The sequence below is a fragment of the Peromyscus eremicus genome, chromosome 13 (assembly GCF_949786415.1).
Source record: "Peromyscus eremicus chromosome 13, PerEre_H2_v1, whole genome shotgun sequence".
Taxonomy (NCBI): domain Eukaryota; kingdom Metazoa; phylum Chordata; class Mammalia; order Rodentia; family Cricetidae; genus Peromyscus; species Peromyscus eremicus.
This window is the reverse complement of record NC_081429.1, coordinates 61,215,965-61,232,021: the sequence shown is the minus strand read 5'-3', so window position 1 is coordinate 61,232,021 and position 16,057 is coordinate 61,215,965. Positions and strand designations below refer to the sequence as shown.

Below are 16,057 nucleotides of genomic sequence, written 5' to 3'. Positions count from 1 at the left end.
GGATTAAAGGTGTGAGTGCCACCATTTTCTAGCCTTTGTATCTAGTGGCTGTTCTGTCTCTGACCCCAGATAAGTTTATTAGGGTGCACAATATTTTGGGGAACACAATACCACCACATTATTTCTTAAAATGAAGGGCGGAGAAATCACATTTTTCACAAGGGGCTGGAGGTAAACAGATCCATGAAGCTAGATGGCAAAGACACAGGGATGCCATGGAGTCCCGTGAAGTAGAGGTGTACATCCTCCATGGGGGTATCTTCATCAGAACATTGTAAACATTAACCTGGGTCCAACGCTCCAGCTCTGCAGCAGCCTTTGTATATGAAGTCTGAACAAAGACAATTGTGTCAAAGCCACTGCTTGTGCCCAGCATCTACACTGAAGATACGTGGGTTTCTGGTGAGCAACCACACTTTAATAAACATCCGTTGTGTGCTTTGACCCAGGGAAATGTTCTGTGCCAAGGAAAAGAAAAATGACTGCTTCCCGTGAGGAATGTTCTCACCGGGAGACAACACTTACAAACTCAATAGTCTAGACACCAGTGCATGAGGATTTTAGAGAAGGGTCAGGGGGATTCTGGGAGGTCTGTAGAAAGGAGATGGGGCTTCCCCATCCTTGAAGATCGCCTTTGGTGTAAGGAAGGAAGTGCGGAGAGGGTGCTGGGTGCAGATAAGGAGGAGACGGGGTGTTTCAAGTCAAGGAAGGACTAAAAGACAGAGATGGACGTGGATGCTGAAAACAGTTCAGCACTAAAGAAGAGGAGATGCCCTCACATGAGTGAGAGATCTAGAGCTTTTAAATACATTCCAGTGAACCCTTCCTCCCCCGGAACACTGTCCCTTCAGCCACAGGCAGCAGATGTGATAACTCCTTAGGAAAGAAGTACAGAGTATGCATCATGAAAGAATTCTTAAACTTTAAATAGCAAGATTTTCTGAGTTCTTGGTCTCTGACCTACAGTCTAAGTGCATCTGAACTTTGAGTTCTCTTGTGTCTCTGCGGAAGAATAATGCTGCTTTTCAGTGTTCAGAATTAGATATGCTGCTGCCTGGAAGTTAATTTAGTGCTCAGCACTTAATTCCTTCTTATTTCCACCTCCTACTTGTTCTAAAGCATCTGAATTGGTTTCACTGTGTAACATAATGCCTAAATGGAATTTAGAGGGAGGAAAAAGAGCCCTTTTGCTGTCCAGTGTCAGTGACCAGTGCTTGAGAATCAACTCCTAAGAGGCATTGTGATTTAAAACGAACTTAATCACATGTACATGCAACACCTGTGATACAATGAGCCTTAGCGTTGGGTCTGAGGGTCTAGATCATTTTTCTTAACTAATTGTTGAGAAGCTATGTCTCACTTTGCTCCGGGACGTATTTATAGTGCTGGGGGAACTGAGACAGGCCCAAGTTCCATATCTGTCCTCGTCAGTGAGTGGCCAGGTAACGCCTGCAAGGGCTAAGGGAGACAAGGCTGCTCGGATGACGTGGCACGTGAGAGAGGTTTCCGCAGCCGATGAAAGACACACATCACAATTCTAACTTCCAACTCCAGAATTCCTGCTGACAATCTGGTATTATAAGTCTTTTCATAATTATAATCTTAAGACATACATCACTTAACGAATAATTTGATGTTCTTGGGTTTAGGAGACACTCCAGAGAACAAGGTAGGACACAGAACAGCTCTGTTCCAAGGCAGTTCTAGGTCCTTCACACAGAAGCCCTCACTTGACTTTCATTATGTTTATGGTAGAGCCTTGTTTGTTTCCACATAAAACCAAACTACCTGGTTTCCAAGGATCAGGCTTGCAAAAGTCTCAAACAATGCCATTTTCTCTTCCTTGCACTGAGAAACTGGCCTCAAGTGTGAGCGCATAGGAGTTGTCTCAGGAGACAGGTGTTGATGGACAGCCACAGGCTGTATGTGTCCCTTGTGCGGATGAGGACACTATGTAGTGTTCTGTTGACTTTCAGAGAGATCAAGGTTGTATTTATGCACTTTCTAGCTTTTGCTTTTTGGTAAAGAGGAACATTAAGTGGAGTCTGTTTGTTTAACAAACATTTGATCCTCTTGTAAATTTATAGTCCAAGTGAGTGATTCTCAGTGTTCCCAGAATGAAGACCCCATTTAATACTCAGTTTTTATGGATCCTTACAAAAAAAGACAACAGAATTTATAGATACATTATTAGAGGACAAGTAGTGACAAATAAGCTGTTACAAACTCAGTGACATATTTTTTAAAATAACTTAGATATTTTGTATGCCTCTGTGTGTGTGTGTGTGTGTGTGTGTGTGTGTGTGTGTGTGTTTGTGTGTAAAATGGGGGATTTATTAAGGCAACTCCACATAGTTAAAAGGAGGTTTATTTGGGGGTAACTTACAAGTAAAGGGGTTGGTTACAGGATCCGGGAGAGGTAGGTGCAGTCCAGCTGGGTTCTCTGGAGAACTCCTCTTGGTCTACATCCAGCATCCAGGATCTCCAGGAACCAAGAGAGCCGGCACATCTGGATCTTAGGGCTTGAGGGCTCTCATCTCGGCCCCGCCTCTGGAGTAGGTCATAGGTAGGCGTGACAGTTACCGGAAGCCTCACTGGGGATAGTACTTCCAGGTCAAAGCTGGAATAGCTACCTAGTACGTGTGTGTGTGTGTGTGTGTGTGTGTGTGTGTGTAGATTTGCATTAATTCAAGGCAGAGCCCATTTTAAAGCCAGAACATGAATCAGATAGCTTCATAGAAACCTATGAAAAGTTTAGAATGTAATGTAAAATGAACCGACCATAAACCCAATCTAGAGTTTAAGGTGGGCTTTCGGCCATTCTCTGCCTGTTCATCTACCTGACAGATTTAAGTTGTGGTTTCTTTGTTTGCTTGTTTTTAGAGGCAGGGTTTCTCGGTGTAACAGCCCTGGCTGTTCTGGAACTTGCTGTGTAGACCAGGCTGGCCTTGAACTCACAGAGACTCGACTGCTTCTGCCTCCCAAGTGCTGTGATTAAAGTCCGGCTGAGTGTGTTTTTTAATTTTTTTTTTTTAGATAACTTTTCCTGTGTGTAGCCCATGACAGCTTCAAACTCTGGACCCTGCTTTGTTTCGTGAGCTGTGGAATGATAGGCACCTGTCACTGTGCTGAGTGCTTTTATTAGATCATTTAAAACAAACAGCACAGGTGGCCTTGGTTTATTGCTTTCTGACCTTTTCTATATCATTTATGTCTTTCTTACTTGGTATTAATTTTTCTTTTTTAGCTTAAGGTGAAAAATCGGGTGACTAATTTAAACTTTGTTGTTGTTACAAGGTTTCAAATCTAAATAATTTCTTTTACATTTAAAGATTCATTTCAGGATTTTATTATATTGTAGCTTTTATTGAGGTGGAAATGTATGTAATTCCTTTACAATCTCCTCTTCACCCCAGGGATGACTTAACAATGGTTAGTTCCCAAATATTTGGGACTTTTCTAGATATTTTATTATTTTTAAAATTTTAATACCAGGGCAGCTGGGAAATAGATTCTGTAGAATTTCCAGCCTTGAAATCTGTTAGACTGTCCCATACTCAGTCCACTCTGATGAATGTCCCTTGAGCACGTGACAGGAATGCCCTCATTGCTGAGTCTCTGTTCTGTCAGTGATGGTTGACTGTGGGAGCCCACAAAAGTTTCCTAGTAAGATCTGAGCTTGCTTTACCCAGCAGGGCTGCATTAGGGGATGACTTGACCACATGCATGGTCACCAGGTGTTTGGGATGGTCTGCACTTGGCTGTGCTGGAGGGAGGTCTTTTGCTCCACGCCTTGGTATTCCTTTAAAAGCCCTTTAGTAGAGACAGAAGGGGCTGGTGGGTTTGGACCCAGGTCCTCCTGAGGCTATCCTGTGTTTCTCTCTCTCTCCTCTATATTTCTATATACATATTCCTTATTTCTCCCTGCTCAAGAGTACCCGGGGGTCGGGGGGAAGGAGCCGGTCTCCCTCAGTTGACTCAGGCTAGATCCTGTTTCAGACTCTTCATTTTTGTCTCTGAATAGCAATACAAATCTCCCAACTATGTTGTGGCTTATTTCTCCTTTTAGTTCTGCCAAGTTATGGTTCTTCATGTATTTTTCAAGCTATCAGTCACATACATACTTATGTTTAAACTGCACCTCTTATAGACAAAATATAGTTAGTATTTCTAAAGGAAATTTTAGGGTGAGTTTTTTTGGTTCATAGAATAATTGAGCAGGAGGTGCAGAGTCCTCAGACATCCTGAATGCGTTCATTTACTCAGCTTCCCAGACTGTCAGCACCCCATGAACACTTTATATTAGTGTTCACTCTTGGTTTTATGTAATCCTTGTTTTGTAACACATGTATAATCATGTATATCCATCATTATAGCAACATATAAAATACTTTCACTGCCTCCAATATCTGTGTCCACCTGTCCATCCTACCCACTTCCATAACTCCTGTAACCCTGTCTTTTTACTGTCTCCTTAGCTTTGCCTTTTCAAAAAATGTCATAGAGTTGGAGTCATATAGTACATAGCCCTTTCAGACTGGCTTGACAACTCATTTCTTTTCAATGCTGAATACTATTCCATTACCTAGATGTACCACAGTGTATCCACTCATCAACTGAAAACTGTCTTGGCTGTGTCTAAGTTTTAGCAGTTATGAAAAAGACACTGGAGTGTAGAATTTAATGTAGGTCCATATTTTCATTTGGGTGAATGCCAAGCAGTGAAATTGTTGGATTGTGTAGAAAGAGCATGTTCAGTATGTAGGAAGGTGCTAAACTGTCTTCCAAAGTGACTGCAGCACTTTGTTTTTATCACCTGCGAGCACAAGATTCTGTTCCACATTCCACTCCATCGGTGACTTGGACTGTTCACTGTTCTGTTGGGTTATGCTGTACCTCAGTGCTGTTCTAGCCTGTAATTCCCTCATGCCATAAGATGATGATTTTCTTAAATGCTTAGCCACCTTCTGTGTCTTCCTTAGTGAGGTGATATTCTGCACGTTTTCATCAGACTCTTCAGTTTTATTATTAAGTTTTTAGAGTTCTTTCTATATTTGGATTATAGTTTTTTAATTTTTATTTACTTGTATTTTATGTATGAATGCTCTGCATGTATACCTGCATGCCAGAAAAGGGCATCAGATCCTATAGATGGTTGTGAGCCACCATGTGGGTGCTGGGAATTGAAATCAGGACCTCTAGAAGAACAGCCAGTGCTCTTAACCACTGAACCATCTCTCCAGCCCCTGGATTATAGTTCTTATCAAAGTTTTTACAGTGTTTTCTCCAAGCTAGTGCCTAGTCTTCTCATTTTGTCAAAGTGTCTTTTAAAGAGCAGAGCTTTTAATTCTAGTGAAACCAAACCTTCTTTTATGGGTCATGCCTTTGGTGTTATACCTAAAAAAGGTCACCACCAAACCTGAAGTTATACATAGGTGAGTTTTTTTGATGTTCTTTTGTTTGTTTGGTGTGTGTGTGTGTGTGTGTGTGTGTGTGTGTGTGTGTGTGTGTGTGTTGTGCTGTAGACGTGTTTGGTTTTAAGTCTACAGACCATTTTGAGGTCATCTTGTTTCTTTGCATGTGTACATTCATTTCTCAGAGCATTGCTGAAGAGTGCTTTCTCCACTTTCCTGCCTTGACCCAAAATCAGTTGGCTATATTTGCTCAGTGTGTTTCATTTATCTACTAATTATTTATTTACTTATTTTTATTTATTAGTTGATTTATTTGGAGAACACTAATTTTTCATTGGTGATGGTTATCCGTTGGAGATATTGGAGATAGCTTCTGGGTTAGCGATGGGGGCTTGTGTCCTCGTCTCCTCTCAGTGCTGAGATCCTGTCTGGTGCAGACCTGTGCAGGCCCTGTGCATGCTGCCACAGTCTCTTCTGTGAGTTCATCCATGCATCAATCGTCAGTCTGTGTTTGGAAGGCCAAGGATTTTATTTTCTGACTAACTTAGTTTGTTTGTACTTAGGAATTTTAGTCTATTTTCCTCTGAGTGGTATATATATGGAAGGTGGTCAGCTATCTTCTCCTTGTGTTGTAACTGTCCTTTTGAATTTGTGGTGCGGGAGGTTGAACTGCCCATATATTAGTCGAGACTACCATGGAGGTTATACATTATGTGACCTTTTAAAACATGGTGTGAGCTTCCTCAGCAGAGTGAAAGCTCAGCATCTTTTTGCCCCTGCCTCCTGAGTAGCCAAGAGCACAAGTATCACCGGGCCTGGCTCACTGTCATTTGTAGATTTTTTTTTTTGTCTTCTATGCTTGCTCCCTCTTTCCTATCTTCTAGTCTAAGGCAAGTAATTCACAGCTTGGATATTGAATGGTACTGAATTATCTTCTTAGTGGCTGCTCTGTTTTGAGCATAAGGCATTTTCTTAATTAGTGATTGATGGGGGAGGGCTCAGCTCATTCATTGTATGTGGTTCCATCCCTGGGCTGGTGGTCCTGGGTTCTATAAGAAAGAAGACTGAGCAAGCCACGAGGAGTAAGCCAATAAGCAGCATCTCTCCATGTTCTCTGCATCAGCTCCTGCCTCCAGGTTCCTGCCCTGTTTGAGTTCCTGTTCTGACTTCAGTGATGGACTACAATGTGCAAGTGTAAGCTAAACAAACCCTTTCCTCCCCAACTTGCCTTTGATCATGGCCTTTCATCATAGCAATATTAACCCTAATAGGACAAACAGCTATCTCTTTTTTCTTGACTGTAGGTCATTTTCTCATTTCTCTGCATGACTTATAATTTTTTTTTTTACTGGATGTTGCATATTGTTAATACTTTAAATGGAGTCTGGATTATGTCATCTTTGTTTAGATGGCAATTTTATTCTTAAAGTGAGACTACTTCTATTTTGCCCATGCCTGGCTGCCTCTTTTTCGAATTGAAGTCTTCTTGGAATGTGACTTTCTCACTTATTTATGCGTTGTCTGTGGCTGTTTCTGTGCCATAATCACAGAAGTGAGTACTTGCGACATATGCTGTACATGTGTTTCAGTCTGTTCAGACTGCTTCAACCAAACAGCATAGACTGCTTACAAACAACAGAAACACACTCCTTATGGTTGGTCGTGTGCTGGAAAGTCCAGTTCAGCTCAGACACCAGCAGAGTCTGGAACCAAAGGGCCCTGATTCATAGGTGCTGCATCCTCTCGTGACATAATGGCAGGGTAAAGTGGGAAATTGGGGTTTCTTTATAAGGTCAGTATTACGCTAATATTATTTCCCAGAGTCCACTTTAAATACTGCCATGTGAGGGATTAAATGCTAATATGGCCTTGGGGAAATGGGCATAAGCACTGTCCACAGCCATAGCTCAGAAGTCTAAGCCACATGCTGTCCAGTTCCTTAAGATCTTTGCCAAGCCTTGTTCTTGTTATTGTTTCTTTTGAGTTCAAGTCCCAGGCCCCTTTTTCAAATGGGTCATTTTTTTCTTTCTGTGCTTGGACTCCTCTCTCTGCTCTGCCATTAGCCCTGTCAGATGAGTGGCTGGCAAAGATTCTCTCCCACTCCATGACCTTCCTCTTCACTCAACTGCTTCCTTAGCTATGCTAAGCTCTGTCGTTTTACGTGGTCCTGCTGGTCAACTGTTGACCTTAATTCCCGGGCAAATGGAGCCCTACTCAGAAAGCCCTTTCCTACACTTAGGTCTTGCATGGTAATACCTACGTTTTCTTCTAACAGGTTTAGCATTTCAGGTTTCAAATTGAGGTATTTGATTCACTTGAAGCTGATTTTTATGTAAGCGATAGATATTGGTCTGATTTCATTCTTCTGTGTGTGAATATCCAGTTTTCCAAACACAATTTATTGATGCTGCAGCCTTCACTCCAGTGTACATTGGCCTCTTTGTCAAATACTAGATGGCTGTAGGTATATGAACCCATGTTTGGGTCTTCTATTTTGTACATTGGTCTGTATGTATGTTTTGTGCTAGTACCATGCTGTTTCTATTACTACAGCTCTATAATATATCTTGAAATCTGGAATGGTAAATCACTCTCTAGCACTGTTAGTTTTGGTCAGGATTGCTTTGGCTGTCTGAGGTCTTCTCTGGTTCTGTATGAATTTTTGGATGCTTTTTATTTCCGTGAAGACTGTTATACATATTTTGACTGGGACTGCATTGAATCTATATCACTTTTGGTAGGACAGTCATTTTTCACAATATTAATTCTAACAACAAACAGGAGAGGCCTTTCGTAATGTCTTCAGAGATTTGAAGTTTTTATTGTAGAAATCCTTTACCTCCTTGGTTAGATTTATTCCAAGGTATTTTATTGTCTTTGAGGCTATTGTAAATGGGAGTGTCCCCATGATCACTTTCTCAGAGATTTGTTGGAGGTGTAGATGAAGGTGCTACAGGTTCTTTTTGTAAGTTGATTTTGTATCCTATCACTCTGCTGAAATTGTTGGTTGTTTCTAGGAGTTTTCTGGTGGAATACATGGGGCCTCTTGTGGATAATATATCATCTGCAAATAGGGATAATTTACTCCTTCCCATTGCTATCTCTTGATGTACTGTCCCAGCTAGCACTTTAAGCGCTAGGTTGAGGAGGAATGGACAACCATGTTTTCTTCTTGATTTTAATGGGATTGAGTATTTCTCTGCTTAGGATAATGTTGGCTGCAGTTTGTCATATGTATTGTGTTGAGGTATGTTTCCCCCAGTGCTATTCTCTCTGGGATTTTTATCATGAAAGTATGTTGGATTTTCCTCTAAGGTTTGTTTTTCCTGTATCTATTGAGATTGTATGATTTTAAGCCCACTTACATGATTGATTACATTTATTGACTTATGTACATTGAATCATGCCTGCATCTCTGGGATAAAGCCAACTTGACCCTGCATGGTGGGTGATCTTTTGGACATGTGCCTGCATCTTAGTCACAATTATTTTATTGAATATTTTTTTATGTGTTCATCAGAGAAATTGGTCTACAGGGTTTGTGTGTGTGTGTGTGTGTGTGTGTGTGTGTGTGTGTGTGTATGTGTGTGTATGTGTTTCTTTACCTGTATTAGAGTAATACTGGCTTCATAGAAGGAGTCTGGGAGTATTCCTTCTGTTTTTCTTTTTCTTTTTTAAAATTTAAGTATTGGCTATAGATATTTGAAAGTTGAAGTTGGATAGATATCTGCTTTTAATTCGTTTGGCCTGGGCCTTTTTTTTTTTTTCTTTTGGTCAGAGGCTTATTATTACTGTTTCAATCTATTCATTTGTTATGTTTGGGTTGTTGATCTCTTTTTGGTTTAACTTGGTATTTCGATGTATCTAGAATTCATGTTTCTTTTAGATTTTCCAACTTGATGAAGTGCAGATTTTAAAAGTATTCCCTTATAATATTCTGAACTTTTTTTAGTGTCTGTTGTAAATGTTTCCTTGTTCATTTCCATTAGTTCGGGGCCTCTTTTTCTTCCTTTTGGTTAGTTGAGCCAAGAGTAGGTCAATCTTTTTTATTGTTTCAAAGAACTAGCTCTTAGACTCACTCTTTATATTGATATTTTTGTTTCATTAATTTCTGCTTTGGTTTTTATTTCTTGCTGTCTACTGGATTTGGGTTTGTCTTTTGTTCTTCTAAATTCTTGAGCTGCATCATTAAATCAATTATATGTGCCCCTTCTGGTATTGTTTTGAATGTAGGCACAATAAGCCATAAATGATCCTTGAATAACTGTTTTTTTTTTTCCTTAATGTATCCCAGAGGTATTCTTGTGTTTTCATTTTCATTCAGTTTCATAACTTTTAAAATTTTATCTTGATTTTTTTTTGGGGGGGGGCAGTTCATTGTCCACTAATGAGTTGCTTAATCTCCATGAGTTTTATACTTAATAGAAATTTGTTTGCAATCAGCTTTAAGTTTTATTGCATAATGGTCAAAAAGGACACATGGAATGATCTCATTTTTTTCTAAATTTATGTTTTACATCCTAGGATGTGATCTATTTTAGAGAAGCTTCCATGGGCTGCTGAATATTGTTTGGTGTTTGGGTGGAATATTCTGTAGATATCTATTAGGTCCATTTGATGTAAAATTTCTGAGATTTCCTCTATTTTTTGTCCAGGTGAGATATCTATTGGGGAAAGTGAATTATTGAAATTACGTACTACTATTGGGTTGGTATTGATCTATCTTTGATTTCAGTAGTATGCTTTTTATGAAATTGGGTGCACCAGAGTTTGGGACATGTATGTTTAATATTGCACTATTATCTTGGTGAATTGTTGCCTTGATTAGGAATGAAGGACCCTTCTTTGTCTCTTCTATTTATCTTTAGTTTGAAGTTTAATTTTGTCAGATACATAGATGGCAACTCCTGCTTCCTTTTGGTCCCATTTGCTTGGAATACTTTTTTCCATCCTTTCAATTTAAAGTGGTGCCTAAAATGAAGCTTCCTGTAGATAACAGAAAGATAGGTTTTTGTTTCTTAATCCACTCACCTAGCCTATGTCTTTTTTATTGGAAAGTTGAGTCCATTAATTTTTAAAGTTATTCAAAGGTGTGTAAACTGCAGTGATTTTGTTTTGTTTTGGTTTTTGCTGTTTCTTAGTTATGCTTTGTATTTCATTAATTATAGCTTCATTTGTTTTCTTTTTAGAGTCTTGGCCTCTTTTCAGTCTGAAGTACTGCTTCCAGTATTCTATAGGATCATTTTGGTTGACATGAAGTTTTTAGGCTGTTTTTTCTCCTGCCATTTTGTTAACTAGTTTTCCTAGGTACAGTGGTTAAAGCCACCATCATGGCCTTTTAGAGCTTTAGAATGCATTCCTTCAGGCTCCTCTGGCTTACAAAGTTTCCAGTGAGAAACCAGCTGTTGTTCTGGTGGGTTTGCCTTTGTACGTGACATGTGCTTTTTTCTCTTGTAGTGTTCAATACTCCTTCTTCTGTATGCACATTTAGCGGTTTAAGTGTGGTATCTCAGGAGTAGTTTCTTTTCTGGTCTTGTCTCTGGTGTTCTGCATGCTCCTTGTATCTGTAAGGGTATGTCTTTCCTTAGTTTAAGGAAGTCTATTTAAGTCTATTAAGGTCTGGTCTATGCCATTGACTTGGGATTCTTCTTTCTCATCTATGCCTTTAATTAGATGTGGTCTTATCGTATCCCACAGTTCTGCAGTTCTTTTCCTGTGTTTATTTTTTTCATATTCTTTGCCTGTGTGGTCCAATTCATTTGTCTTCAATCCCTGATAGTCTATCTTTTTTCTACTTAAACCATTCTACTTGAACGGCCTTCCTCTGAGTTCTCTATTGGGATACAGCATTTTCCAATTCTGTCTTCACTTCAGTTTGAGTCTCTTCAATGCCTCTCTTTATTGAATTTCCTTTTCAAATCCTAGATTGCCTTTGTCATTTCAGCTTTATCTTTGTGGTTTTTTTTGGGTATCACTCAACACCATTTTTCTCTTTATGTTCTTTTTTCAGTTCATTGAGCTGTTTTTGTCTTCTTTAAGCTCCTTGAACTCTTTGATGATGTCTATTCTTGTTCTTTTAAGATCTGTGTCCTGGGGTTCAGCAAGGTGATTCTTACTAAAGAACATTTCTAAATGACTGATTTTAGAGGAGACAGTTTTATCCTTTCATATTTTGTTTTTCTGATGAGGCCTATGCATGTAGATATTTTTCTTGTTGGTTATATGCTTGATGTAGATACAGCAGACTGGGATGCACACAGGATTGGTGTTTTTTCCCCTGGCCTGGAGGTGGGAAAGTGTGGGAAGGGCTCCTCAGACTGGGCTAGAGCACTGGATGTGGGACTGGGCTCCCTCTGCAGACTGAAGTGAATACAGGTGGTCTGTGGACTCACCAGGCTAGACTAGAGTCCAGGGTGTGCTGGCCAGGCTAGACCTGGAAGGTAGCTTTAGAGTGGGGTGATAGGATAAGGTCTGGCAGATAGAGGTTGCTGGGCAGGTGCATCCTGGCCCAAACCTGGAGCTTGGGAGAGTGCAGGTGGGGTTCCTCAGAAGGGTAAGAGCACTGGGTATGGGCCCAGATCTCCATCTGGGAAGTGGTGTTGAGTGTATGAGGCAGAGATAAGAAAGCAGACTTACCAGGCAAGGCCAGAGCATGAGGTGCTTTGGCATGGCTGAAAGTAGAGAGTAGCTAGAAGGTGGGGCCACTGGATAAACCTACATCTGCCGTTTATTTATGACAAAGTGCTCTAATCATTTCCATGTTAATTTTGTCTAGTGACCATATCACCTCTCAGTTCAAAATAGATTCTATGGTAATCACATGCTCTATGTTAGAGATGTGTAACCAAGGTAGACATAGTTTCAGTGAGCTCAGCAGAGCAAACAAGACAGATGCTCAACACATTCTATATCCCCCTTTGAAATACCTAAAATCTGGAACATGAAGCAGGGCATACAAAATAAAAATAAATTTAAAAACAGAAGCCTGGAATTCCTTTTTGTGCCCCTTGTCATCCTTACTTAGTGGTAGGGATTGGGAGTAGCATTAAGAGAAAAATCATGTATTTAAAGAAAAATATATAGCAGTAAGTTCAGCAAAGGTTACCTTTTCTAGACTTCTTTGATTACAAACTATTAAAAGTGAGCAGACATATAGCAGCTTTTACTTTCAAGGGATCAGTGGTCTCAGAAAGATTAACCTCATTTTATGACTTTTTAGAGTTCCTTATAAAGTCTAATCAGATACTGTGGACAGGAACTGCTGACTTCATCAGTGCTCTCGTGTGACTGCATCTACCATAGTCATTTATATAAACCCTACAGTCCCATCTTAAGACAATTCATTCAATGACAACACCCACTTAAGATGCAAAGACATGCCACAGAATACAACCTACTTCATGTTTAAACACCAATAAGAGTTGGGTGAGGATAATCTGGTATAAGAAACCTTTAAAATGACTTCATAGGGAGTATTTCATTCAGAAGAAGAAAAACAAAGGTGGCTCCTGGATGTCTGTGTTGTCCAGAGCACACGCAGATATGAATACCATCATTCTCTTCTCACCCTTAAATTGTAAATATCTGGCCAGGGAACAAAGTCTGATTTGAACGGCAGTCTTGGATGTATGGGCTCATGGGTTTGGTGGCAGGAGCACACTTTGCTTTATTTTTTCTAATACTTAGGTTTAGAAATCACCAAACACTTCCTGCCAGGGACCAAAGAGTAATCATTTTAGACTTTGTGGGCACCATCTATCTTAACTATCCAGTCTTATCATTGTTAGCAAAAACCAACCACACACAATACATAAACTAGCTGTGTCCTGGTAAATTTTCTTTATAGAAACATGCTTTGTTTTGTTTTGTTTCTGTTTTTTTAACCTTTTGGACACAGTAGTGGCTGTCACAGCCTGCACAGCTTTGGGTGTGTGGCAATGGGGAATGAAGAAATGACAGACACACGTACAGAAAAGCTGGGATCAGGTGGGATACTTTCTGTGCATACTGCTAACATCTATCCATACTCCAACCAGGGGAAAGCCTTGCCATTCCTATTTGTCTTAAGCACTGGGTTCCTAGACAGCAGTGCTCACGATGTGAATGCTCATTCATACAAGAGTACATTTGCTGCTCAGAGACAGCATTGCCAAATAAAACGGTGAATAAAAGTGTGCAAATTTCAAATGGTTATTTAAAGGATTGACTTTAAAATTGCCTAATGAAATGCTATGGGACACCCACCCACCCATGGAGGGCAGCAGAGCAAGAGAGGGATGAAGAGAGAAGCAGCAACAGAAAACAGGAAAAAAGGGTAACTTGGGAGGGATCTGGTGGTTTGGTGTTATGAGCAAGGAATAAGAGAGTAACAGAGAGTATGATCAAAGTACATTATACATGTATGAAATTGTGAAAGAATAAAAAAGAAAAAAACATGTGGTTGGAATTCAGTCCAAGAACGGTCACTTGTTAGTGTAAAGTTTTACTTCATTTACTTTTACAGAATTTTCAAGAACTCAAAAAAAGTTTGATGAGTGTTCTGTCATTCCCATTGAGTGCTTTCTCCAGATTTGGCTGATAAGGTTGTTTGTTGAGAATCCCACCTTTCTTTCAAGGAACCAAGGGCTTCCATATCATACAGAACCTCACAGTGAAAACTCCCTTCTCTTGACAGGTAAACACAAGACGTGAAGAGTACTGAAAGGGACCTGTGGTTGCCAAAGTGGCTGGAGAGGAAGCCTGGTCAACATCCTGTGAACAATCCTGCATTGTTTTCCAAAGATGCCGTTGAAGTTGTCTTAATTAACACAGCTTGCCTTCAGTCCACCAAAGTTCGACATCATGGGTTGCATGAAGTCAAAGCAAACATTCCCATTTCCTACCACATTAGACATCGACAGGCTTAATGAGAGTGAAGAAGCCTTTATGCCAGATGGCAGCTGTCAACATAGGACCCCTTCTCCAGGGAAAACTCAAGCTGAAGGGGAAGTGAAGCCCAGTCCTATGGTCCTTGAATTCGCAGAGCGTCTGGCCAAGGAAATCGTGCAGGATGCCTTGCAGCAGTGGGCATGTGAAAACATCAAGTACTACAACATCCCATATATCGAGAGTGAGAGCTCTGACACCGCCATTGGGTGATGACATTCTGCTGTGCTCCGGATGTAGTCGGTGCTAGTTTAAATACATGAAATAAGTTTTGAAACCGCAACTGGATGTAAAACCATGTCTATGATAATATTAGTGTAGGGATGCTTATGATGAAATAGAATTTTAAGCAGTTCTAGTTAACATCAATGTATATCTGCTTGATCACAAATTTGGGACACAGGATGGACAGAGGTCTTGTGGCACCCAGCACCCGCTGTCTGCCATAGCATGCTCTTCCTGAGGCAGTAATGGTATCACCAAAGAAAATGCTGAATAAAAAGTGCCCAAGTTCTAAATGGTTATTTTAAGGGATTGACTTTAAAATGACTATTTCTGTTAATCTATACCAAAAATAAGCCCAGAACATGAAAAGGGGTTTCCTTAAAATGCCTTGACAAGGAACGGAACTCTAGCCATAGTGACCCACAACCTGTCCATTTGTCAAAACCATTTGTCAGGGACTGCCCACTTCCTGATACTTGTAACCTACAATTAGAGAACCACCAGTGAAGAGGGCTGCCTTGAATGTTGCTCTTAGTAGGAAGTTTAATTTGTAGGTGAAAAATATAACTACCACCCTGGGCCTCAGCGTCACAGCTGTTCCTGGATGATTTAAACTTTGCACATTACAGCCATCTTTAAATGATAGTTTATAGAAGTCATGACACTAGCTTATGTCATTGAAATAAGAAGCTCTCCGGTACCTTTTATCCAGTAAATCTCAAAAATGACAGAAGCCTAGTCTGCATGGTGACAATTCAAGCCGTGTGATGACTAAACGAGGGTAAAGCCTCCCTGTAATGCTGGTGGAGGAGCAGACATGGGGGTGTGTGATTCTCCTGCACTACAGAGCAGAACAGAACACTCTCCCAAAGGAAGCACCTGTGTGGAATTTAGCAGTCACAGGGCACTCTTAGCCACATGTTATAGAAATGTTACAAATTAGGTATTTTAAAAACTATCAGAGTACATACTTTATTTTTTAAAGAACTCAACTGTATAGAGCTCAATAGTAATAGAAGACTTAGGATAAAGTCAGTAGAAATGTGGAGCTGAATGTCTACAATTACCACCGAGTTTAACAAGAGAGGAAATAGGCCCATCTATACCAGCCCTTCAGTGATATGGTTTATCAGCATCCCTGAAATCCAAAACCATTGGAGAAAGGCTTTTAGTATCATTAATGAGATAAATAGGTACTTGACTTTGTCAATAGCAAGAAACACTGTTTCTAGTTTTAACAGTAATATGTTGAAATCCAAGCAAAATAGTGTGAATCCTCCAAGTTTTAGGAACAAAGAGGTTGTTAAAAGGAGCAACGGGCCATCTTTCAGTTTGCTTTCAGGCACCTGATCATTCTGCTAATTTCACTAAGCCCTGGGAATCACAGTACTCCACTACACTTGTAATCCAGCAGCTTGCAGATACAAGCAACTACTCTTGTTCCTACGACAACCTGCGCATAAGTCCCAGTGCCAGAGTACTTTCCATAAGTA

The 16,057-nt window shown here is 40.2% G+C and overlaps 1 protein-coding gene across 7 annotated transcripts in view; it reads left to right on the top strand.

Moving 5' to 3' along the window:
• The window catches only part of C13H2orf88 (chromosome 13 C2orf88 homolog), a 42,996-nt gene extending 28,139 nt beyond the window's left edge, over window positions 1–14,857 (top strand). For 4 of the 7 annotated variants that reach the window (XM_059278501.1, XM_059278497.1, XM_059278498.1 and 1 more), the window contains exon 2: window positions 14,089–14,857. In XM_059278501.1, coding sequence (XP_059134484.1) covers window positions 14,256–14,552 — 297 coding nt within the window. In that variant the 5' untranslated portion in view covers window positions 14,089–14,255 and the 3' untranslated portion in view covers window positions 14,553–14,857. Of the gene's footprint in view, window positions 1–6,537; window positions 6,609–14,088 lie in introns of all 7 variants that reach the window. The other 3 variants (XM_059278499.1, XM_059278500.1, XM_059278496.1) reach the window with 1 other exon arrangement.
• Window positions 14,858–16,057: the final 1,200 nt, after the last annotated feature.